At 46.1% G+C, this 25,939-nt stretch overlaps 1 protein-coding gene across 1 annotated transcript in view; it reads left to right on the forward strand.

Annotated features, from left to right (window-relative positions):
* Positions 1–25,939, forward strand: part of UIMC1 (ubiquitin interaction motif containing 1) — an 81,577-nt gene that overhangs the window by 37,689 nt on the left and 17,949 nt on the right. Inside the window, 4 exon segments of the mRNA XM_048489796.1 lie at positions 4,981–5,045; positions 8,198–8,286; positions 13,459–13,538; positions 19,550–19,715. Coding sequence (XP_048345753.1) covers positions 4,981–5,045; positions 8,198–8,286; positions 13,459–13,538; positions 19,550–19,715 — 400 coding nt within the window.

The following is a 25,939-nucleotide window of genomic DNA, read 5'->3' on the forward strand; positions in this document are numbered from 1 at the left end:
ATTGAGCCATTCTTAAAAAGTCCACAGAAATGCAAATGAACATGAAGTGACTATCTGTTGATAGCTAACCATTTCATTAGCTACTGTAGGAAAATGACTGCAAATCATGGAACATCAACAGAGTGTTTTGGTGGTGAAAGCTGTTTTCTTCCTGCTGATATTAGTTTTGCTAATATAACAACTAATTTGTCTTGCTGTTCACATTCTCTATGTTACAAGTGTTGTGAGATCTGTGTGATAGCATAGATGGCAGAGTGCCGTGCATTCTATTTTTAAATAATATTTGTGGCTGAAAACTTTGGCTGCTCTGTGTTATTTTATTTTTTTAATTAACTTGCTGTTTTCTCTCTCTTGGTGTAACATCTCTAAAACCATACAAACTGTCTTGGTATTGTCAGTGGTTCTTATCCCAGTATTACCTCTGTTCAGCAAAGCATAGACAGGAGTCTTGTGGCAGGTTAAAAGACTAGTAAACTATTATTTCACTGAAAGCTTTCATGAGTTAGATCTCACTTCATGAGAAGCATGGAGTGTGTAATCATTTTGCAGAGATATTTATAACCAAAGTTACAAACAGGGTGGGGAAAGAGGGTGAATTATAGCCGAGCAAAAGGGATCTGCTGTAAATCCTGTTGCAATTCACTCATGTGTGAGTCCCTTTCAAAGAGACTGGAACAAATGTGGTTGTTACACAGGACGGATTAGGAGAGAGGCCAGAGGTCCCGATTTCTCATGTGGTACAGATAAAGCAAGAGCAGTTTTCATACTGTTGGACAGAGAGTGATATGAGACAAGAAGAACTTGATAATTTTCCTAGTTGGCATATAAAGCTGGGTCAAGAATAATCTTTTCCTTCCACATTTCTTAGTTGCCGTAAACGTTTTTTAATGTGCTGTTTTATCACCTGCCTGACAGCCACTAGGTGTCACTGTTTGTTTCATTTCATGAACTTTTGGTCATTGCTGCTGTTTAAACAGATTGCTAGTCAGATGAAGTATTTATTGCTGCTGTATTTTAGGTTTGTGTCAGCCTTTTCCAACCCTCATTTTTCATAATGACTTCGCTGCTAGATCATTGTATAACTTTATCTTCTCTCTGACTGAAGCTCAACCTTGTTGTTACTATTTTCAAGTGAATTTGATTGTTTACTCTTGAGATGGAAAGATACTTAACTTGTTTTGTGATATTTATATTCTGTCTTGTAATATTGAACACTCTGAGGGAAAAACTGTCATGTCTGCATTTTCTTTTAGAAGCAGAAGTGCAGTTCAGCTTGTGCCGTCAGGTCTCACAATCTTGGATCCAGCAGGGCTATATTTAAACACACCTTAAAGGTGACCTGCAAAGGAGAAATGGTTGGACTTGTGCCCTCGTTTTGGTTCTTTATGATAGATGACGATGGCTGGAGTGATTTTGTGTCAGAACTGTTTGTATCTGCTGGCCTCTGTTAGAAATTCAAGCTTTTAACCTGGAAGGTTATGGGAAGCGAAATGTTGATGAAAATGTTGGGAGACCCAAAAGGGTTGGGCAGAACTGACAGCTACTCTAACACCTATTTAATACGGAATGCCTAATGAATTCCTGGAAGAAGGGACATCGGAAACTCCACACTCCTTCTGCTGGTTCCTCAAGGAATGCAAGCTGGCTTTCAGCATGTTCCTTTTAAGCAGCCTTCCAGCAAAAATAGGGAGTAATAGACTTGACATTTAAAATGGCTCTTGGGCCGTGAGAAACAAATGGGGTTGTTGGGACAACCTGAAAACACAATTAAAATGTGAAAGCTCAAGTAACCCAACTTTCAGATATGTACAAAATCATTCTGAGGGGTAGAACCCCCTCACTGCATAACAGAACACGGAGCTGATGGCAAGTAATTCAAAGGCCACTTCCCCAAGTTTTAAGCCTCATTTGAGCACTACATTTTTCTCGGACATAATTACCCACCAGCTTTCCTAGTCCCTGTTTCAGCACCTTTTGTGTTGACAGTAGCAGAAGTCCTGTTTAATTTAAGGTGTCAATCTATCTCCTGTTGCTCCTGTATTATGACTGATCCATTCCTAGCCTGACAGAGTGAGTTTTGACTCTTAAAAGCTTATATTCTGAAACTCTTGTTGGCCTCTGAGGTGCTCCTGGACTCAAAAGCTACCTGTTCTACTACAGGCCATCTTGGTTGCCCTTTGGACCATTTCTTTCCTGGGATATTAAAATCTACATCATGCTTTTCTCGGCTAGCAAATCTCGTTGACTATGCCTACATCTGCTGAATTACAGAGTTGTTAATCAAGATAGTAAGTACAGTTTCCTCCAGGTTTCCTCTGGTGGCTCAGTCTGCTTACCCTGAAATGCTGCAGCAGCAGAGAAGATGCTTGAGCTGTCCCTTCAACTGCACTTCCTGCTGTGCTCTGGGATGGTGGATGCACCTTTATTTGTTTATACGAACATTTTTATTTTTTAAAACTCTTGTTGTTGTCTCGAACTGGGATTAAACTAGAGACAACATTCATAACCATAGCATCTAATGATACTCCGTGCATGATGTAGAACCGGAACACCCCAAGTTTCTTCTTTCTCCACTCTCTTGGCTGATACTTGTTAAGGACAGGACAATAACATAACATTATATTGTATATTGTATATTGTTGAATAACTCTAGATGTTTCAGAAAGAACAAGATATAGCAATATGACATCTTATCATAATGGCGAAGTGTGGCCTTTGCTTTGTGCTGAATTCTCTCAAAAATGAATAACAGTATTCTGAACAGCAAAAAATCAGCATCCTTTTCCAAACCTTTATGGACAGTTAAAGGCTTTAACGGCTGGATTCAACTGGTTGTGGTGGATTTTCCAGGCTGTGTGGCTGTGGTCTGGTAGATCTTGTTCCTAACGTTTCGCCTGCATCTGAGGCTGGCATCTTCAGAGGTGTATCACAGAGAGAAGTCTGTTACACACTGTGTCTAGTGAGAAGGGAATGTTTAGTGGGGTATATATTGTCCATGTCCCAGGGTGGGGAACCATTCAGTAAGTGTTTGGGTGGAACTTGCTATGCAAAGATGTGTTTGAGTGCATTGTATTGCGGGTGGGGTTATCAGTCCATTTACATTTGTAGTTGCATTTGCATTCCCTGCAGCAGCAGCAGTGAATGTAAATCCTGTGTCTGGGTGGAGTCCATTGTCCATGAACCTAGCATGCCCTTGGCCTTTGATTCTGGTGTTTTTAAGTACTGGTAGCCAAGCTTTGTTCATTCTCAGAGTCTCTTCTTTCTTGTTGAAGTTGTCTTGGTGTCTGTGAATTTCAATGGCCTCCCTGTGCAGTCTGACATAGTAATCTTCTGAATTGTTCAGAATTTCAGTGTTTTCAAATAAAATGTTATGTCCAGTTTTGTTTAGAACATGTTCTGCTACTGCAGATTTTTCAGGATGTTCTACCCAAACACTTACTGATTGGTTCCCCACCCTGGGACATGGACAATATATATCCCACTAAACATACTCCCTTCCTCACTTTACCAGACACAGTGTAATAAGGACTTCTCTCTGTGATACACCTCTGAAGGTGCCAGCCACAGATGGAGGTGAAATGTTAGGAACAAGATCTACCAGACCATGGCCATACAGCCCGGAAAACCTACCACAACCACTTTATGGACAGATTTGAATAAACAGCCTAATTAGCTGGCTAGTTTTAAGGGGGGTGTTACATTGTAGGTTGTAATGAGGTATCTACTTATTTCCCTATTTAGGTTTTTTCAGCAGTATATTGTGGTGCTTATAAACTGTGTTTCCTTTTAAACCTTTTAGATTGGTAGGAATGGAGGATTTTTCAATAGTACAGGTGTTGGACTAGATGGTGACCAGACCAAGAGCTTTATGCTTTCCCTCTGTAGCAGCTTACTTAAGTCATAAAATGCTGTTGGTATTGAAAGAACTTTGGTACATGTAGGGAAAGGGGATTAGTAGGATTCTAAAGCATTGCTCCTAATTGTGGGATGTGTTCTTTCACTGACCCAACATGGATCAGACAAGTGAGACCATTAGCAGTTGTAGTGAAGGAGGGAGACAGAAGGGAAAAGATGAGATGCTTGGTATAGGGCAGGGAGAGGAGGGAAATAGAAAAATGGAAGGAGAAAAACAAGGACAGTTATAATTAAAAGTTTGTCAAAGATCCCACGATTTAAGAGTATCGAGATAGAGGACTTTACTTTCCACCTCTAGATTCTTTCTCCTCTTTTTTAACATTAAAAACCAGGTATGTTGCGAGAGAACAAGCAGGTGAGAGTCAATCTTGTATTTACATAAGGAGGCAGAACACTTGGACCTGTTCACTGAAAGGGAGAGAAGATTTTCAAATCCAGAGAATGATTTTTCAATTGCAACTTTTATAGTAAAGTTTATTCTTACACAAGTTCCACAGATAGCACATTATTGTTTGATGGCTTCCACCAAACACCTGATGGTAGTCGATTCTTGTTATAATCAATTGGGTAATTCTGCTGTCAAGCCAGTTTAGTTATTGTATTCAGTTCTAAGCCCTGAGTTTTTCAAACATCTTGGGAGATTGGTTTGTATGAATGTGTTTATGTTCCAGCTGGACGACAATGTTGCAACTAACAACGTCTTTGCTTCTCATTGAGTTTTTGACAGCTTCTTTCTCAGCTCTGGCTTTCACAAGATTTCTGCTTCCGAATTAACCCTTCAGGCTGAATGCTTTCAGGGGTCAGCCTTGCCATTCCTGTTTCATCTTTGCTATCTGATTTCTTCACTACAGTATGCCTTGTTTGCTTCTAACTTATTGTGGCCAGGGTGTTATGCCTTGATATGGGTTAGTGTTTTCACCCTGTGTTAGGATTTTGTAGGATGCTCTTGATGATTCTATGACCTTCAGGCCCTTGTATCTTATGTTGAAAGTTCTTAACTTAGATGCCATCAGTAAAAAGACGAAGGGCTGGCTGGTTTGATTTTGTTATTTTCTTTCTGCTTAGGCCTCACAAGTACTGTTTGCAGAAGATGTCCTTGAAGAAGGGGAGCCCATGCAGATTACACAAAGGTAAATAGGAATCTGTCAGAGTAGTTGGTCTTGAGAGGTAACAACTCTGCTGCCATGATCTGATCTTTGTGAACTCACTGGAAACTTTGAAAGCGACAGCATGGCCATTTTCTTTTTGTACCTTTTGTTGGTGCAATATGTGAGATATGCCTTATTTTTATTAATTCCTGACTAAATATGTAGGTTTTTGGGGCCCTTTGTAGGAATTTCTTCTTGAGCATATTGCATGTTTTACTGTAATTCTTGCATTACTTTTTAGGATGTTTTCCAGCACAGGAGTGTGACTATCAGTAATGCTTCTGTGTTTTTAACATATAAAACAAAATGGTGGTTTTGGTTTTGTTAGGCCATGTGGCTGTGGTTTGGTAGTTTTTGCTTCTAAAGGCATGCTTACAGTTATGGCTGGCATCCTCAGAGATTTCTGGAGATGTCAGTCTTAGATATGAGCAAAACTTTAGGAATAAAAACTATTGGACCACAGGCCCACACCCCCACAAAAGCCAGTTGATTCCGGCCATGGAAGCCTTCGATAATACACATAAGGCAAGAAGTAGCCCTTTCTGTAAAGATTAGACAGTGTGGCCCTCGGCCGAAAGCATTGTCGATCTAGGTGTGTTGCAGCAGTGGTCTTTCATCATCTTAGTGAGTGTGCACGCAGCATGATAGCATTTTATATATAATGTACATATATGTATTCCTTTGAAGAGGCGAGAACAGTAGAACAGACCAAGAAAACCCGTTGGATGTTTGTAGACAGCGCGTTTGTCTCCTTGAGGCAGCAAGCAATGCTCCAGGAAAGCCAATTTTAGCACGCGCAAGAGGCTTGCGAGGGAGGGTCCAAACCGTGTTTGCTTTAGATGATTAAATAAAGAGCTAGGGCTGCGGCTGCCTGCTTCTTGCATTTGGGTCCCTGCTGCCTTCTTTGGCAGGGCACAGCATGGTGACCATTTCTGGAATACCTCCCGGGAGGTCTGCTGCTTTAAAACTTCCCAAAGCAAGAGTGAAACATGCTGGCTGGGATGGCTTGCAGTAGAGTTCAGGAAATGAAGGAAGCGGCAGGAGATGTTGCAGATAGGGGAAGATTCATGGAGTAATTTGCCAAGAAGGCTTCCGTATTTGCTGTTCAGCCACAAGTCCAGCTGTGAGAAGTTACTTGATTCTTTGGTTAGTTTTCCCAGGTTTTATAATTAAAATGCTATTGGCACGGGGCCACGGATTTTTCTCTGCCTGATATCCTCTTTTCTCATTGATCTAGCAGCGTTTTGGCTGAATGCTGAGCGAGGGAGCAGACTGGCTAATGTGATAGCTCTTCTCACCCTGCAGTGGGACGAGCACTAGTGTGTACATAGCCTCATAAAAATGATGTCAGTTTTACCCTGGTACTCAGGATGAGAGCTTCAGTAGAGGATCCCTTTCTTGCTGTCAGAGATGTCAGGAGGTTCTAGGAATGAATGGGGGGGGCGGGGAGAGGAGGGGGGAGCAGTCAAGTTCCTTTTTTCCAGTAGTCCAGGGCTTGACTTAGGAAAGCCCCTGCAGCTCCATCCAGGGACCCCCTACACATGAGCTACAAATGGCACTAGTGTGACGCTCCTCTACCCTTCAGGCTGCTTTCATTTCCCTGTCAAAATGTGGGTAATGGGATTAGTCTTCTCGTTCTATTAGGTGTCTCGTACATTTTTCAAGCCACAAGCAAGGTTGATGAAGTGCAGCGCTCTTGCCAAGCTGTGGCCCTGGGAACTTTACGATACAGTCGGCAGACACCCTCTCAGGCTGCTGGGATCAGGGTTGACCGTTACGTGCTGCGATGTCTAATTTCATCAGACAGCACATCTACATCGAGATGATGGTGGCCGCAGCATTTTCAGCTTTGAGCCTATTACGTGAGGCCATCTGGCACCTGGCTATTAGCCAGGAGAGCCCTGTGCTGGGCAAAGCACAAATACCCTGGTCAGCAGGCTTCAGATGCCATCCAGTTCTTATGCCATTCAAGTCGTTTGGGAAGGTGTGTTCGCCGAAGATTCCTTCCTCCCTCGTTTTCTGTGGACCACTCAGCTTTGTTGCTTTCTCCCTTGTGCGAAGTATGTTAGATTGAGATTTTAATAAATGATTATATGCTTTATCACAGGGAGATAGTCAGCGTAGCAGCAATGTGGTTTGACTTCAAATTGATTAGCCCATTTTATAAATGTCATAGCAAATTGTTTAGTGTGAGGCCTTTTGAAGCAAGTCTTGATGGTTTACGCAGAGTAAGCTGTACTCGGCTTTGGCTCATAGCAAATGCTTTGAGATGGTTTATTTAGCGAGAGAGAGGAGTCACTTGTGGTTTCCCATCAGGATTTTGTTATTTATTATAAATCTGTGGTGGCTGTTCCCTACTCTCAGTGGCTCATGGCTTAGTTTAATAAATCTGCTCTTTTGTCAGTATAGGGATTCTTGTTTTTCAAGTGAATCCTTGCATACTTGATCAAACCAATCAGAGAACCACACAGAACTCTGAGGATGACAGGCCCGATGTCACAGCCGCTCAGTTTGCATCTTCCCATGTGACGAGGAGAGACTGTGCTTTGGGGGTGGGGGTGGGGGAGGGGAATGGTGACACTGGAAGGTCAAAAGAGAGGAAGCCATGCACAGCTAAATGCTGCATGAAAGAGATGCTCGGTTTGTGTTGGCAGGACTTTGCTGTAGGGAAGTGTTGAGTTGTGTCAGATCCCTGCCACTTTAGAGAGCTGTGTGCAATGATAAAAACTAAAATAAAATTAGCAATAAAGAATGGAAGAAAGGAGAGTTTGGTGTCACGCAGGGTTCTACCCATTCCTGCACCAAAGAGCCCCTCACTAAAACATAGGGTGCTCTGTTACCTTCAGTACTCCTGTTACCAAGAACAGAAAGAATCAAAGAATATTTTGCAGTTATGTGCAGATATTATTCCTTTTCTAGTCTGACATAATGACCCGCTCTTCTCTTTTTAGAGAGTCTTGCAAAAGAAGAGTTCTTCCTCAGTCACATTATTTAGGGTAGTTCTTTCAAGCCTGTGCCCCACCTGCATTCTGCCCTGCTGATTTTCTGGGCTACGAAGAGCTCCCAAGACAGCAGCTGACTTTCATGCCCCGCCCCTGTTATGACACTGGTGTTCTCTGTTTATCTCTCAATAGCATTTCTGCCTTGACACCCCTGGATAGCAGGAGAAGCCCAGACATTGTCTCTGAGAATTGTGCTGAAGAAGAAATCACCGTTTGTCCTGGTACGAGCCCTGTTGTGATTCATTTGATTTCAAGGCAGGAGGGCAACAGCCTGCTCAGGCAGACAAACCTCTGTCGTGTACGATGGATTTTAAAATGGCGAGATCCCACTTTTCTTAGAGTGGGACGGAGTTTCTTTAAGGAAGCAAGGACAGTTGCTTGGGAAAACACAAAGACCTACCTGGTTCCTCCCATTCAAACATTTGTACATCTTCTTCTTCTTCTTTCTTTCTTTTCTTTTTTTTTATACCGCCCCTCCCCCGAAGGGCTCTGGGCGGTGAACAACAGAGTAATAACAGCAATAATATTAAAACCCCGATTAAAACAGCAGATTAAATAAAATTACAGCGGCATCCGACAACTTCATAAAACTTCACCCACCCTGGAAAGCAAACCCAAAAGGCTGAGGGCCCCGTAAGAATTAAAGGCCCAGAGCGTAAGAAGGAGGGGAGGAGGAGGAGGGGGAGGGCGCACATCAGCAGTCGGCCCCCCCAAACGCCCGGCGGAACAATTCCGTCCCTGCGCCCTGGCGGAATCCTCCAAGGTCCTCGCGAGGTCTCGAATAGCTGGTGGTAGAGTGTTCCACCCAGGCAGGGGCCAGGGCTGCAGCGCCCTGGCCCGGGTAGAGGCCAACCGCATCATCGAGGGGCTAGGGACAAATAGAAAGTTGGCTCTCTGGCTTAACGCAGAGTTTGAAGGGACATATGGGGTGAGACGGGTCCCCGGCGTACGGCGTCCCAGACCGCCGTAAGGCCTTTAAAGCGTAAGTACTAATAATCCTTATGAATGATTCGGAACTCAACTGGGAGCCAATGCAAGCGACGTAACACAGGTTGAATGTGTTCTTTAAAGGCACCACCTGTGAGCACACGCGCCGCTGCATGTTGTACCAGTTTCAACTTCCGGATCAGACGTAAGGGAAGGCCCGCGTAGAGCGAATTACAATAGTCTAACCTAGAGGTGACCGTTGCATGGATCACAGTGGCGAACCCGCTTCTGGGAGAGGAAGGGGGCCAACCGCCGGCCCTGTCGTAAGATGAAAAAATGCAACCTGCTATATGGGCCACCTGGGTCTCCATTGAAAGAGACGAATCCAGGTGGACCCCCAGACTGCGGATGGAGGGGGCTGGTGCCAATGTAGCCCCCTCCCACTGGGCGGCTGAAAAAATCCCCCACCTCCCCGGGCGCTCCAGCCAAAGGATCTCGGGTTTCTCGAGCGTGGATTCAGTTTTAACCTGTTTCTGTTGTAAATCCATCCAGCAACCGGCTCCAAACAATGCTGCGTAGAGCTGCAGGGGCAGCCATCGTCCCCCCCTCCATCACCACGAGTTGAGCGTCATCAGCATACTGGTGACAGATCAGCCCAAAGTTCCGCATTCAATCCGCCGAGCAAGTGGTCGCATATAGATGTTAAACAATAGCGGGGAGAGTTAATGCCTCCTGAGGTACACCGCAATGAAGCGGGCTGTTCTGGGAGTTTGGTCCCCTACACCACACTTTAAGCGCTCCGGTCCTGGATGTTCCATACAATCCACTGAAGGACAGTGCCCCGCACTCTGGAAGCGGCCTGTATGGGCCAAAAGGTCGCGGGTTTCCACTCATATCATCAAACGCTGCAGTAAGGTCTACCAATACCAGCAGCGCCAATCACCTTGGTCAAGTTGTAGGCGGAGCGATGATCCGCGATGGTGACGAGGACAGTCTCCGTCTCCATGCCCAGAAAGCAGGTGTCGGACTGGAAGGGATCAAAAGCCAAAGGCCCCTCCAGGAAGCCCTGTAGCTGCTCCAACACCACTCTCTCAATTACCTTCCCCAGAAACGAAAGATTCAAGACGGGGTGGTAATTGGCCAGATCTCCTGGATCTAACGATGGTCTTTTTAAGAGTGGGCAGACCACTGCCTCCTTCAACCCACCCGGAAAGACTCCTTGCTCAAGGGAGCCATTGATGATCTTCAACAGGTGGGGTCGTAGCTCCCCCTGGCAAGCTTTAATAAGCCAGGAGGGGCACGGATCCAGAAGGACAGTAGTAGGTCTTAACAGCAACTCAGAACCCTCTGTCGGACACTGGCTTCAGAGAGCAACCTTGGGAAAACTGGGCCAAATAAGGGCCAGAAGACGGCAAGCGGAGCCTCTAGTTCGCTAATGGTGGCCATCCAATGCACTTGGCAGGAAGGGTCCTAGCGGAGCGAGTGTGCCACCTTTATCTGCAAAAGCTCATGAATGCCTCACAGCTTACCAGCCAATTGAGAATTTGTAGAACTGCTACAGGTAGTGAGGTCAAGGAGTCCTAATTAAAGCGGAACAGTTGCGCTGGGCGGGAGCTAGCAGATGCGAGAGAAGAGGAGAGGAAAGCTCTCTTCGCCTCTTTCGTTGCCATCTCATAGGCCTTCATAAACGTCCTATAGGATGTTTGTGTAGCTTCAATACCTAAACTTCCTCCACACTCGCCATCTAGTCGTCTGAGTTCCCGCTTTCATATGGCGTAGCTCCCTCGGGTATACCTACGGAGCCAGCCGTGAACGAGGGACTCCAGAAGTACATTCGGGGCAACAGCCTCAATGGCATCCAGGAAAGTCGGGTATTCCAATCTTCCACCTGCTCATCGAAAGTGTGCCGGCAGGTTCAGGATCCCGCCAAGAGCATCTGCCAGGGAAACCAAAGGTGGATCCATAGAGTCTCCAGCGGGCGGACATAAATCAGGCTGGCGTCTAGACGGGGGAGGCATGGCAGGTCCATCCAAACCTTCAGGGCATAATGAATTCGGACCATAGGCACTCTCTATCAATAGAGAATCACGACCATATTAATTCCCCAATCCCGAAGACCAAATCCAACGATGGTGACCAGCCTCATGAGTGGGGCCAGAACTTACTAAGGAGAGGCCCAGCTGCCGCCAGGTCCGGTGGCTACTGCACATGAGGCGGTGAGTCATCGACATGGACATTGAAATCCCCAAGACAATGAGTCTGGGGAACCCTCAATGCCCAGTCAAACACCACCTCCAGCAGCCGCAGCAGACTGTCCCCCGGTCCGCGCTTAGGGCGCACCCGGTACACCAGGAAGGGACGGCCAACCTCTCCGTTGCCAACCACTCTAGGCCGACACACTCCATGCCGGGTGATCTCGGGGACCCGGGATAGCCCTGAAGGGGTGGAATCTCCGGATGAACAACATTGCCACACCGCTCGCCCCGGCCCCGTGTTGCGTGGATCTGGTGGATTTTTTTAGCACGCGAAACCCTGGTGGGGAAATCTCAAGCATAGAGCGACCGTCTCCCCTTCACGCACTCGCAGGTTCTTACGGTGATACAAGCCAGGTCCATCTGCTGATTTCCTAAGAAATCCCAAAGCACTGCTGTTTTATTATTGATGGACCTGGCATTGATCAACACCAGGGACGAAGCAGGGTGTTCCTGAACCCAACCACCTTCGTTTCTTGGGATAGGTCGGAGGGCAGAAGGTGAACGAGCATACCCATATCTCGATCGTCTTCTCTCATAGGCCCACTGCCTACCGTACTTACCTCGTCCCATTAAAACTGGGATCCCTAGCCCCAATGGCGCCCCCATATCCCCACCACTCCCTGTTTATCTAATAGCCTACTAAAAAATGATTTAACCCTTACAGGTGGGACTAAACTTACTACTAACTAACATCAATCAACTAGCTATAATAAATAGACTAGACACTCCACCTGGACAAACCAGCTACTGACTACCCATTAATCCTACAATATACTAAACAACTACTCTACAATACATTCCTAACTAAATTAACAGACAGGAGTAGAATAGAGGAACGAAGTCTGCACCAAAGCACTGATATAGCAACTCAGTACTCTCACTAATGAGTTGCAGATGTAACCAATCGTCGTAGCTACCTGCCTCTGACCCTCAAATAGCTGTAAAAATGCAGGGAGGGGTCAAGACCAGATCTTGACTCGATTAGGAGACAGCCAACTAGACTCTCTGTCCCAGCTTTTAGGCAACAGCATCAAGTGAACCAGTAAGTGTTCATGCTGTTGCCTTTTGGATTCCCTGGAATTGCCTCCCTGAGGGACTTAAAAGAAAATCCTGGCTTTACACCAGTGCTGTTGCCTTCCTTTCCCTCCTTTAAAAAAGCAAAAAAACCCTGATGCAGGGTGAGAATGAACTCTACCAGCTGAGCTGCTTTGTTTTGCCCCGCTAACACTTCTGTGTTTTATGACAGTTCCTGTTTCTTAGGGTAGCACACTGGGACAAGAATGCTTGGTTCTTGCCTTTCAGAAATGGAACGGGCTGTTTCATCCTTCCTGTCCTCTTGTCATCTTCTTCTGCCCCCCTATAGCGATATGTTTGTGGAAGCATCGAATTCCAGGGACACCCTCAGCCACAGCTAAGCATGGCTTAGTGAGAAACCCATGGCCCTCGTGCACTAGTCGTTTTGAGGATATCTTGAATTACGTCTCTCTTTTCCTCAGTTCAAAGCAAATCAGTCGTACAGCAGTGCTTGCAAACCTCTCTGCCTTCAGCAGACATTTTCACAACTCTGCGAGGGGAAAGGAATTTTCTTATATTCAGTAAGCAAGAAAATTGTTCAAGGTTAAATTGTTCTCTGAGACCCAATCTGGTTTTGAAATGATTTTTTTTTCTGAAGCGAGCTTTTTTTCAGTGTCACATCTGGTGCGGGAATAGGTTTAATTGAGAGGTTCCCTGCAGGAGATTGGATGAGACTTTCGTTGTGGGCAATAACTGTGGGGTGAGGGGTATTCACTTTAAATACAAGGAGTAAGGAAGCTCTGTTTTTTTTAAAAAAGGAATTTGTTGTCTTTCTTTGAAGTTGGAAAGATTTGCTGTTGCCTCTTGTGCCCCTCACGAGCAAACACCTCTCACCCAGCGTACCGTCTGCGCACCCTATTGACTCTTGCTCCCCATTGAGCTACACAGTGGCAGTGGTTTTATCCACCCGCCGATCCACTGTAGCTTTAATCTTCCACTCTCGCTATGTTGTTGCACATTGTCTGCTAACATTTGTGACAAGTCTAAAAAATGTTTAGAAACTGTGAAGAGACTGTAAAGCAAATGGGATAAGTTTTATCAGCTAGTGTGGAATGTGCTGTGGGGCGGTGCGGGGAGGGCTTGTGGAGAAGGGGGAGGGGGCCAAGCTATTGCTAACAGGGGAAGCTTCTGTTGCAGAGACCCAGCCGAGTCCATCGCAAGCTATTGAGCCTGAGAGCAGAGAAATCCATTCATCCAGCAAAGATGTCTCTCTGCAGGTAAGCCAATCCCTAAGGGATAACAGCCAGTGAAGCGTCTGGAATGCAGAGTCTTGTTTCCTGCCTGTCTTCCAAAATGAGCTACTGTGCAGCCTGCTAGGAAATGTTAGTGAGAGAGTCTGTGGCATTGGGTCTCCTGTCACTCTCCCACCGTTGTACACAGCCCCTCCCAGGAGTTTCTGTGGCCAGGGACTGCAAACCTGGCACTTCCATTAGCTGAAGGGGAGTGGTATCAACTTTCTCATGTTTGGCCATCTTTCATGCCACACCTGTGACTTGTGTTGCATGATATGCTTTTGGGGCCTGCTAAGGAAAGGTGTCAGTCACTCCGTTCCCCCCTCCTCTCCCCCAAGACACAAATGTCAGAAGGAACAAAGGGCTTACTGGCATGCTGGAAAGACTGGCTTGGCATGTGACTAGACTTTTGCTGTTGGCTGTTCACTACTCTCTGGGGGTGCTGAGAGTGTTGAGTCATTCTGCAACAAGAGTCTGGGCTGTGGCCTGGAGGTTGCTTCTTTCTGGGACAAATGCTGTGCTTATGTGGACCCCCTGGCTATTAAATTGTCCCAGTGTTTGCATCTTGCTTTACCAGAGAGCTGGTCAGCTTTGGGTGTCTGATAGAGTAATCCCAAGAGAAGCCTCTTTTGCTTGCCTCCTCACTAAGCCAGTGTAATTGTCGTTCCTATCTTACCACACCTGTGTGGCCGTTGCCGTGCAACTGTCACAGTAATGGTATCTGACTTCACTTGGTGCTTCTGGGGAGGGGGGGAGGGAGATCTATTTAGGTTGCATTTTTAAGAGGGGAAATATCAAAGGGATTTCCACGAGCTGTTCTGGCAGGGTACATGAATACAGGAGAAGTGGAGAGCTCTTAACAAGAGGATTCATTTGTAAAGGCTAATTCTTGGAGTCTTCAGCCCCTGCTGGATAGCTGTTGCAAGTAAGAGGGGCCTCACAATCACTGGCGTCTTAACAATGCCCCAGTCCCTCTCTGGCACTTTTCATAATGTGCCGTCAGTTTGCTAGGCATTATGGCTGAGTAGGGCATTGCACTCGCAGAGCTGCTGTGCTATGTTTGCTTAGATGAGAAGAAGAGGAAGAGTTTGAACTCATACCCAACTTTTCTAAACCATAATGAGTCTCAAAGCGGCTTACAGACTCCTTCCTTTCCTCTCCCCACAGCAGCCACCTTGTGAGGTAGGTGGGGCCGAGAGAGTTCTGAGAGAACTGTGACTGCCCCAAGGTCACCCAACAGGCTGCATGTGGAAGAATGATCTGGTTCACCAGATTAGAGTCCGCTGCTGATGTGGACAAGTGGGGAATCAAACCTGGTTTTCCAGATTAGAGTCCACCTCTCTTAACCACTTAAGTCCACTGGCTCCCTATAGGGCTTATAGAAACCCAAGGGACCTCTCAGGTGGTCAGAGTTAGGCAGTTTGCTCTTGCAGTTGAGAACAGTTCCCAAGCAGGGGATTTTTCTTCAAGCCACATCCCAGGCAGGCAGGCAGCAGGTGGTAAGAATGATTGAGCTCTGAGGAGGGCAGGGGCCCTGTGGCTTTCTAGTGGTCACCTGGTAGAACTGCAAGGCTCTGATGATGTGGCTGGATTTGAATCTCAGCCCTCCAGACAAAGATCAAAAGCACCTTGTGCCATGTGGCTGAGTAGTTAATGGGAATTGAGCCATGCAGCAGCCAGCCTGATTTCCTCTACAGTGAACACTGTCCACGCAAATACCGCCTCTGCCGACCCACAGGCATGAACTCTGAGGAAAGGAGGCCTCCAGCCGCTCAGGGCATCTCTTCTTGCAAGCGGCGTAGGCTGGTGCCGCTTCTCCCTTTGCTGGGCGGGCAGTCAGTCATGCGGGGAAGGCTTCTCCCAGCCGTTCTCCCAGGGCTTGTCAGAAGTCATTCGGGGAGGAGGGAGGTGACAAGTGTTGCTACACAGTGCTGCATTTACATTTACAACGAGTTATTTACTGTGGGAGTGCGAGCAGTTTATTTGGACACCTGGTATTTGCAAAAGATGCGGTTTGTGCGGCTGCGCAAAGTGGAAAGGGGGAGGACCCGAGAGCCCTTCGCATCTGTGTACGTGTCATCTTATTAGGATAACACCGATTTGATCAAGACTCTTCGTCTTTGGCACATTTCGTTCCGTACTTGGCACATCTTCATGACACACCACCGCATAATGGCACTTAACGAGATGTAGCAATGCCAAGATGTGAAACGCCCAGGAAGATGTGGTGTTGTTGTAGTAGCTGCAGCGTAGATGAACGACTGTGGAACTCTCTGTCCAAGTCTTGCGCTTTGGAGTCTGCTCTTTTAGAAAAGGATTTTTGAGTAGGATTTGACTGCAGAATTGTTGACGGTTCCTGCAGCTCAGTTCTGATCACCTGTCAGCAGCAGGTGTTTGGCACATTTGAGTGATTTTTGTAAAGGACCAATCCAACACACCCCCACACATACAAGCAATCCTCAACCAGTCAATGAAATTCTTTACATAGAATTGGGCTTTTGCTTGACAATGTAGATTCTGTAATGAAGCTGCTAAGCAACAGGCCTATATAATGGAGACCACTCATAAAACAAAAAATCAAGCACGCCTGAGCATTCGGCTCTCTCTGGTTTCCTTGGAACTGCGCAGTTATAAGGACAGAGATTACAATTTACTTCTATTTGTGTTGTGTGTGTGCTGAGAGAGGGAACCTGCATGGCTCACCCCAATAAAAACTACCTATCCTGAATTATTTCCCACAGGTTCCATCTAGCTAGTTTGGTATTTAAACAGACATTTTAATGGTTCTGGAAAACCTTCTTTGCTTTAAAGGTTTAGGAACCTTATTTTTTTTTGTAGACTGACATGTAGAAGGCTTCTAGTATTAAGAATGAGGCAGCAATAGCTGGCCTTATGCCTCTTACAAACATGAATAGTTTAAGGCAGAAGCTCTTTATTTCAGAGGGAGAAACACACTGTGTCGATGAAGCTCTGTTGGAGATAAAAAATTGGGTGAGCTTAATGACATGCAGGTTGCAGTGCTTAACTCTTTATCCCACAAAAAAGCCAAGAAAGAGCTCAGATGTGTTTTCTTTCATCTTCTATTCCTGCTACTGGGGCTGATCTAGTTGAACCAACATTCTTCTCCTAACCAAGCCATGAGGTGACATTTAACACTGAAGGAGAAAAATAACCTAACTAGGATTCCTATTTGAGAGGGGGGTTGTACCCAATGCAGTTGCTTTAACTACACTGCATATTTTGTCACTGGAAAGCCACTGAGGTATGCTAAGTGTTTTGTGCTTAGATTATGGAGTTTGGGTCTCAGTCTTGTCTAGCATGAAACTTACCTTGGACTCTTGCTGCTCTTTGCCTAATTCCTCCACAGGACAGCAGTGGTGTAGTGGTTAAGAGCAGGTGTACCCTAATCTGGAGGAACCGGGTTTTATTTCCTGCTCTGCTGCTTGAGCTGTGAAGGCTTATCTGGGAAATTCAGATTAGCTTGTGCAATCCAGCACACACCAGCTGGGTAACCGTGGGCAAGTCACAGTTCTTCTGAGCTCTCTCACCCCACCTCCCTCACAGGGTATTTGTTGTGAGAGGGAGAGGGAAAGGAGATTGTCAGCCCCTTTGAGTCTCCTTACAGGAGAGAAAGGGGGGATATAAGTCCAACTCTTCTTCTTCTTTGTGAAGATAAAATAAGAGAGCTCATATACCCTAACCTGTGCATCTTCCTTTGGAAGAGTGAGTGGCATACAAGTATGACAGCCAGATAGATGTATCTGACTAACAAAACCAGGGTTACCTGGAGTTGACATGAAACCCCTATTCCTCTTTCTCACTTATCAGAGGGTAATTTTCACTTGTGTTTAGGTGCATCTGTGGTGAATATGTCTATTGATGGCTAAAAAGTAACCTCTGAATTCAAAGCAGGACAGAGCAAATCTAGACTACCAGCTGCTAGGGACAAGCAACAGGGCTGGCTAAGTCTGTTTAAGTCAGGATTAGTTTCAGTGTACTGAACTTGATGGGTAAAAATGGGAAAAGAGCAAGTTAAATGGTCCATCCATTCCAGCATCCTTGATCCAGCAGTGGCTAGCCAAATGCTGTCAGGAGGGCCGCAAGCAGGGCATGAAGACAATAGTCGTCCTCTTTTGTTTGTTCCCCAGCAACTAGCCTGGGGCTGTGAGGCAGTTCTCTCCCTACTCTATCCCAGAGTTCTTATCCTTCTCCGTTTCCTGCCTCAGGAATATGGCATCCAAGTAGCAATAGTAATATTGCTTGTTGGCAGCTAGAATTTGAATAACATGAAGCACGCCAGACAATTTTGAGGGTTTATTCAGGGAAGGCAGGCCATAAAATCAGGCATAGATGAGAATAGACATAAAAATAGCGTGTTCAATTAGCTGGATTCTAACTTAGCTAGAGGTGTCAGGGTAGGCAGCTTAGTTAACAAAATACTTTGAAGCTATCAGTTCATCTGCAATGCTGTCTTTCAAAAAACCCAAATGGAGAGGCCATGGCTCAGTAGCACAGCATCTGCTTTGGGTACAGAAGGCCCCAGACTGAAGTCCTGACAAGAGAATCTAGTAGGAGGAGATATGAAAGGCCTCTCCGTGTGAAGCCCTGGAAAGACACCACCAGTCAGAGTCGAGAATACTGACCTTGACAGACTCCGTATGATCCAATATAAGGCAGCTTCCTCTGTTCACACAATTGTCAATCTGGATTTTAAACATGCTGACCTTTTGGGTTGCTGGTGTTAAGGTAACAAAAGTACGCCCTCCTTGGAAGAATTAAATATAAGAGGGCTGCTAGATGCAGGGATAACTCTCCTTTCCAAGTCAGGGGGCTATAAAGAATCATTTTGGCCGTATACAGATAGGAAAATGGAAGAGGAAAGAAGAACAAATGCAAGGGGGAGCCACAAGATTCCCAGAGTGTGCTGCCTACTAGGACCCACAAAGTTGCTTAGCAGTGCAGTTAGGCTACTAGTTGTTTCACATGAACATTTCACTCGTTTTCTCAGTGTGATCATAGAACCTTTTTGGTTCTGGTAAATGTGACGTCTTATTCTTGGAAATAGCAATCTCTAGTGTGCAGCAGAACAGGGAAGAAGACCCAGCATGGGACGGGCAAGTGATCATCCAGATATGGCTGTAAGGGCAGTGACCCCGCCATCCTTTTGTGTCACTTCTTGTCAGTCCTCGAACAGATACTCTCAGATCTAATTTCCTGCTTCTCCTTGGAAGTTGAGTTCACAGACTCTCTCTAGCTATCAGGGTAGCAGCAGGCTGTCTTTTCCCTCTTTCCCAGCCTAAACGTTGTTCCCTAATAAACATTTACTCTTTAATCCTTTTGATCAGTGCTTCAACAGCTTCTCTGTGCCATAAACTGCCAGCACACATTAAGTGGCTATATTTTGGTCATAGGGCATACCAAAATTAATGTTCAGACCAGGACAAGCCACCACATACAAATGCACGTGCACCTCACAACTAGTCACAATGCCGTCCGTGCCACCAGGCAAGACCTTCCCAGTGCTTCCAGCTAGCCATGGTGGTGAGGAGAGTGATCTCATTCTACTCCCCAAGAGAACATTCTCTGCAGGCAGTGCTGCACGCCCTGGACTGGGTGCTGCAAGTCTGTGCCAGTTTCTGTTGGCTTTGCTTCCTGATGCTCTCACATCCTCCGTTAAATCTATTTTCCACTTTCCCCGGAGCTCAGGTAACCCTGGCTTTAAATAGAACAGGTGGTTCTCCAGGGGAGACTCGTGGCTGTTTTGAGCAGGCCCGCTGCCTTTGAAGCAAGCATTAGATAAGTGGTGCTGTAGTGCTTGCTCATTAGTGTGTAGTTCCTGAATCTGGCCTGATCAGTGGGAATAGGAAGTATTGCTAGAAGTGAAAGCGCAGATGGCCCAGGGAGAAACTGTTGGAGATCAAGGGAGTGGGGTCAATCATGAAGAATGAGCCTTGCAACAAGACCAACTTGACTTGTACCTTACCCCTTGTCCTCAGGCTGATGCCGATGAAGATTCTGGGCAGAGCGTGTCTGCCCCCAGCTTTCCAGCTGATGGTGCAGTCTCATGTCCGTTGTGTGATCGCAGATTCCCTGTTTTGGAAATTGAACAACATGCGATGTATTGTAATGCCACAGGAGAAGACACAACTGAAGATACTCCAGGTCTGTGAAATGTCTGCCTTACCCGCCAGTTGTTCATGGTAGCCCTATCCAGAACCTGCCCCTTCTAGTTGTCCTCTGTATATGTTTGTTGGAGCCCTAATTAGAATAATCAATATCTGGTCCAGTTTCAGACAGAATGCTGAAATCCGAAAGGTGAGGATAGTGTTCAGTCTAGTCTAATATCTTGCCTCAGGACAGCATATCCTATATTTTAAATAAATTGCTGATGTTTTGTCTGTGCATGTCAAATGCTCAGGTCCAGGCATGGGGAGTTCCTTGGAAGCAGGCTGGCTGGGGAAGGGCTAGAGGAAAGATTGAGTGGTTTGTCCAAGCCAAGAGAAGGCAGAGGCCAGGTCTGCAGAACGAATGAGATGAAAATGACCCCTAAAGCACTGAGATGGACTGTCCCATCAGATTGCGGGTGTGAATCAGGCCGGAGTTTCAATAGATGCCACTAGCCCAGGATGGGTTGTAGTTGTCTTGAGATCAGTAGTTTTAATAGCATGAGGAAGCAGTTCCAGATCTGCAGAGCTTTTGTTTCAAGCCCTGTGATTGCTGGAAGTGCCTGACACCCTTCTCCCCCTGCGCTAACACAGTGAAGCTCCGAAGTCTGCAGACCACTGTGATTTTCTTCAGCACGTCCTCCATCGTGTTCCCCACACCCCCTCCCCTGTGAATAGATCCTGACCCTCAAGCCTAGACAGGCTGCTATTTCCCAATTATAAAGTTCATCTGGATTTGAATGCACTAAACTTCTGATCATCAGTGAGAAATTTCCTCTGCAGTCCATTTTTCTTCCATGCACCATCCTCTGTTTTGTCTTCACTTCTGGTGCAACAGGGGTAGCAAAATGATACCACACATGGACACACCTTCCCATCTGCCAAGAGTACAAAAGTGTAACTGACTGCAAAGTCCTTTTCTAGTCAGCTGCTTGGAGGTGCTCAGTGACTAAGTTAAGAAAGCTTTAATTGGTGTGAAGAAAATGTGAACTCTTTTGACTTTGTCCATACTGACAAAGTAGCCCTTCGGAAGAGAAGACTTCTCCTGTACATTGGTTTTTGTAACTGTTCAGCCAGAAAAACGAGAGGAAAGGCTGTTGACCGCACGAGAAAATATCACGTTAGGCAGATTGAACACATAGATACAAAGGCTGTTCGCTATTAATAATCCCTCTCTGATGGCATAACATTTTTGTATTTTAATTAACAAGAATAGCAATGCAGTTGTTCCACAAATGCCATGGTTTTATATGCAGCTCTTAGTCATTATATGGAATCAAGTGAAGACAGCGCTATCGCAGCGCCTGGCCTTTCTTTGTTAAGGCAGGAGTAGAAAATTTGATTAGTGCTGAGGACCACATTTGAAATACATTATAAGCCAGAGGGCCATTGCCAATTTGCATATTTAATGGCATGTGATTAACATAATTGGCATAGCTTTTTTTGTTACCCTTGTCAAGCCAAGCTACTATAAATTATTAGCAGGCATTATGCCTATTCTGAAATAGTTGCCCTCAAATGTGAAATACTTGACTTGGCCTTTGAAAAAATCTTGGTATATAGCATTAAAAATGAAAATTAAATGCAATGAACTTGAGCTACTTTTTTTGCTTGTGTTTGATCATACAACTCTGTTGCCATAACTTGGCATGAATTTCTTTGCAGCCATGAGGCATGGAAGTTTTTATAATGAAAGGAAGGAATCCCCAAAGTTCCACTGAGTGTGTGGATTCACAGAACATGTCAGGATTACGTCTAGGTTGCATGCTCTTACCTTGCCTATCTACTCTTGAGTGTCTTGTGCATTATGTATATGTTTCAATTGATCTGTTAAATATGGTAAAAACATTACAAGCATGGGGTAAACACCAGTAGCAGAGGGCCAAGGGGGTGGGGGGTACGCATGCCTGGGGGGCGCAAAATCACCCTCTTGCCCCTCCCCCTTTCCCCGCGACCCCCCGCGGTGCCCCCCGCGGCACACACACACACACCAACCCCCTTCCCACACTTACCTACGTTCCTTTTCTTTTTGTAGTACTTTTTAAGGCTGAAAAAAGCAGCCTAGTTACAGTTCAGGGGGAAAACTGCCTGAGGAACTACAGTTCCCAGGAGAACTTGGGCTCACAAGGTCTCCTGGGAAGTATAGTTCGTCAGGAAGCTTTCTCCTTGAACTGTAAATAGGCCGCATTTTTCAGCCTCAAAAAGTACTACAAAAAGAAAAGGAACGTAGGTAAGTGTGAGAAGGGTGGTGGTGGTGTGTGTGTGTGCTCGATGGGGGGCACCGCGAAGGGGGGGCAGGGGGAGCGGAAAAAAAGCTACTCTGCGCACCGGGCACAGTTTGGCCCAGCTACGTCTCTGGTAAACACAGCACAAATTGAAATGCAAGTCTGCATTTGGATAACTTGGGCTTGTTGCTACATGTACTGGGCAATGTAGGATAACATCTCTGGAATCTGGAATAATTTCTTATGTTCTTATGTTCTCATCTCATAACCTTGTGAGTTCTGAACAGAGACCCCAGCTTCAGCGCATAGAAAATCTGTGCAGTGCAAGGCCAGAGTTCTGAAAAAGATGACTCCTAAAATGATGGTTTGGACCAGCTATTGGATGGCCCCATATGCACAAGCCATATGATTTAGACTTGGTTGTACAATCTTTCCTTTGCATACTACAAGACTGTATTTATTTCATTCTTCTGAATCAGAAAATTGTAGCTTGTAGGGCAAGCACAAACCAGGGCTGCAAACTATGGTTTGTTCCCAGTTTGCAATTCTGGTTTGCAGGGCAAGATCAAACGGTTGTTCACAGATTTGGATGTAATGCCTTCCCTCCCCCTGCCCTGCCCCCCATTAACACCTGAATGTATGGTGGCAGGACTCATGCAGATCTGTTCACATAGCGCACAGACATTATGTCTGAAACACAAGCCTGAGTGCTGTAAATTACGACTGAATACAAATCACTTGCCGAAACAGGAGTTTAATTGCATAGCCTTGGCACAATTATTGTGCACTTTTGGGCATAGGAAATGGAAGAAGTGATATAAATGCAAAATTTGGAAATTATCACAAAACATAAATTTGAACCCCACCTACTTTTTTGGCAGTTCTCCAAGTCCCCTTTGTCCCTTTCTGCCATCTCTCGGATCAGTTCTGTCCTCTCCTTTTGTTTAAAGTTAGCTTGAAATCCAACGTCCTGATTCTATTCATTCTTCCCTTGAGGTTGAAAGCAAAGATACTTTCTCCTCTTCCTTCACACAATGTCTATAGGTGGTGCCTTTTGAAAATGAAGGGCCAAACTTGCATAATTCTTTGCATGAGTTCACCATGGGGGATTTGCAGCAATCCTGCAGACAAGATGTCCCTGATGGCAACTCTTGTGTAAAAGCACAGCAGGGACCAGATTTGGATTAGGAGTGCAGTAGAGGATGGGCTCCTGCCTTCCCTTCATGCTGTTTTCAGGAGCTGAAACAGCCTAGGGCAGTGATGGTGAACCTATGGCACGGGTGCCAGAGGTGGCACTCAGAGCCCTCTCTGTGGGCACTCGCAAACAGAGCCCCCCCCCCCCCCACACACACACATCTAGGCTGGCCTGGGCTGCTGGGCTCAATTCTTAGCATTAAACCTAAGACCTAGTTTTGGGGAAGCAGTGTAGGTAACCCTGTTAAACGCTGTTCAACTGATTTTCATTTGAAGAACTAAAGCACAATCCTTTACCTGGGAGTAAGCTCAGTTGCTGGCAATGGAGCTTGCTTCTGAGTAAACCCTCCTAGGGTTGTGATTCACCCATTGGAAGAGTTGCATGGTTGCTTCAAAGCAAAGCCACCAACTACCACCAAGCTTACTCCCGAGTAACACATGCCTAGAAACTAAACTAAAACCTCAGTCTTCAGGTTAAATTGCCGCATTGGCACTTTGCGATAAATAAGTGGGTTTTGGGTTGCAATTTGGGCACTCGGTCTCAAAAACGTTCGCCATCACTGGCCTAGGGCCTGTCAGGGGTCATTTGCCCTGTCACCCCCCTCCCCAGGCCATCTCAGCTTCTTAAAATGGCACCAGGGTGGGGGCGGGGAAGCAGAAGCCCCTCTTCCCTTTGTACTGTGGTTCCAATCTGATTTGGGGGGGAAGGCAGGAGCCCCTCTTCCCTTCGTGCTGTGGTTCCAATCTGATTGTGGGGGGCAGGAGCCCCTCTTCCCTTTGTGCTGTGGTTCCAATCTGATTTTGGGGGGAAGGCAGGAGCCCCTCTTCCCTTTGTGCTGTGGTTCCAATCTGATTTTGGGGGGAAGGCAGGAGCCCCTCTTCCCTTTGTGCTGTGGTTCCAATCTGATTTGGGGGGGAAGGCAGGAGCCCCTCTTCCCTTCGTGCTGTGGTTCCAATCTGATTTTGGGGGGAAGGCAGGAGCCCCTCTTCCCTTTGTGCTGTGGTTCCAATCTGATTTTGGGGGGAAGGCAGGAGCCCCTCTTCCCTTTGTACTGTGGTTCCAATCTGATTGGGGGGGGGAGGCAAGAGCCCCTCTTCCCTTTGTACTATGGTTCCAATCTGATTGGGGGGGGGAGGCAGGAGCCCCTCTTCCCTTTGTGCTGTGGTTCCAATCTGATTTTGGGGGGAAGGCAGGAGCCCCTCTTCCCTTTGTGCTGTGGTTCCAATCTGATTTTGGGGGGAAGGCAGGAGCCCCTCTTCCCTTTGTACTGTGGTTCCAATCTGATTGGGGGGGGGGAGGCAAGAGCCCCTCTTCCCTTTGTACTATGGTTCCAATCTGATTTGGGCTCCTAATGTGCTTTTCCACAGGAATTGCCACCAGGAACTCAGAACTGCAACATGACTGCCAGTCCTTGTTGGTGACTCATAGAAAGTGTAAATCTGAACTGTGATGGAAGTCACCTTTTGTTTAGTTTTGCTTTTTTACATCTGAACCCTGTGAACCTGGGCCAAGCTCACATTTACAAACGTAGTTAATGCTCTTTTGCTGTATAAACGTCTTTAAAAAGTTGGTGCAAGCTCGCATCAGGCTTGCTGAGCCAAGCTTGACTAATCTGACTTTGAAAATTCTGGATTTTGCATTCCACGTTTGACTAGGGTTTTTTTTTTCCTCCTGAACCGTATTTGGCTGGCCTGTGATCAGGGCAGTAGCACAGTGTGGAAGAAAATCAAAGCCCTGCACAACATCCTCCCTCTTGATCTGCTCAGAGAAAGCTGCTGTAGTTCCTTCTCACCGTTGGCTTTAGAGGTCAATGATCCACTTTCAGGACAGCTTAATTGGATTTACTCCAGAGGTCCCTGGTACTATAAATCTAACATCTTTCAGTGTTTTCTGTAATAAAGGAACCTCTGTCAGTCTACTGTTCTCGTACTGCCTACTGTAAATTCACTAGCTCTTGTTGGAGCCTGTAGTCTAAATCAGCCATTTCATCTTGGATGATACTTAAGGCCTTCTGTCCCACTGGATGCAGTGGCCTGTCTTATTTGTTTGTCCAGGGCTTATTTGTTTAGCCAGGGCTAAACAGCTCGTCTGCTACGAGTACTCTTGGAGTTGCATACCTCAGCTGTTGAAATTTTACAAAGCTAACCTGTGTCTTCTATGGCAAGTCTACCTGGTATGCATTGTTTCAACGATATGCACACCACCGCTTTCTATACTGTTGCCTCTTGTCAGGGCTGATGATCTGGAGTCCAGCTGGGAAGCAGACAGTCAAGCAATGTATTGCATGTACTGGCAATCTTGAGAGTTCAGTCAATGCCAGAGCAAAGAATTTCTGAAACGGAGGAACCAGTTACAATTGGCAGCATTACAGGATTAGAAGAAACCCTCAGGCCTCTTATGTCACTCTGCTGAGCTGATTTCCACAGTCCCATCCTCTGGCCATCTGTAGTGGTGGAGTTGAAGTCTAGCAAAGATGGGCCAGCAGCTCTTTCTTTGGGCAAGCGACTAACGTCGCATAGAGGGTTAGGCACCAGTATCTTGCCCCTCGAGTCCTCCTCCTTTTGAGACCACTCCTCGTGCCTTGCACATCTTATCAATATGGGGCAACTTGGAGAAAAAGACTTTGTCATTTTCCCTCTTTTCTGTTCCCCAGTGGTTTTCAGGAAAGGTCACCAAGAGTAACGGCAAAGACTGACAGTCATCAAGTCCTCTTGGTCTTCATTCCTCCAACAGTGACCACATTACTGAAGACATCCAGCATCAGAATAGATCGCGGCAGGGTGTCCTCTTTCTCGCTGCAAC

Source organism: Sphaerodactylus townsendi, linkage group LG03 (genome assembly GCF_021028975.2).
Source record: "Sphaerodactylus townsendi isolate TG3544 linkage group LG03, MPM_Stown_v2.3, whole genome shotgun sequence".
In the NCBI taxonomy this organism is placed as follows: Eukaryota; Metazoa; Chordata; class Lepidosauria; order Squamata; family Sphaerodactylidae; genus Sphaerodactylus; species Sphaerodactylus townsendi.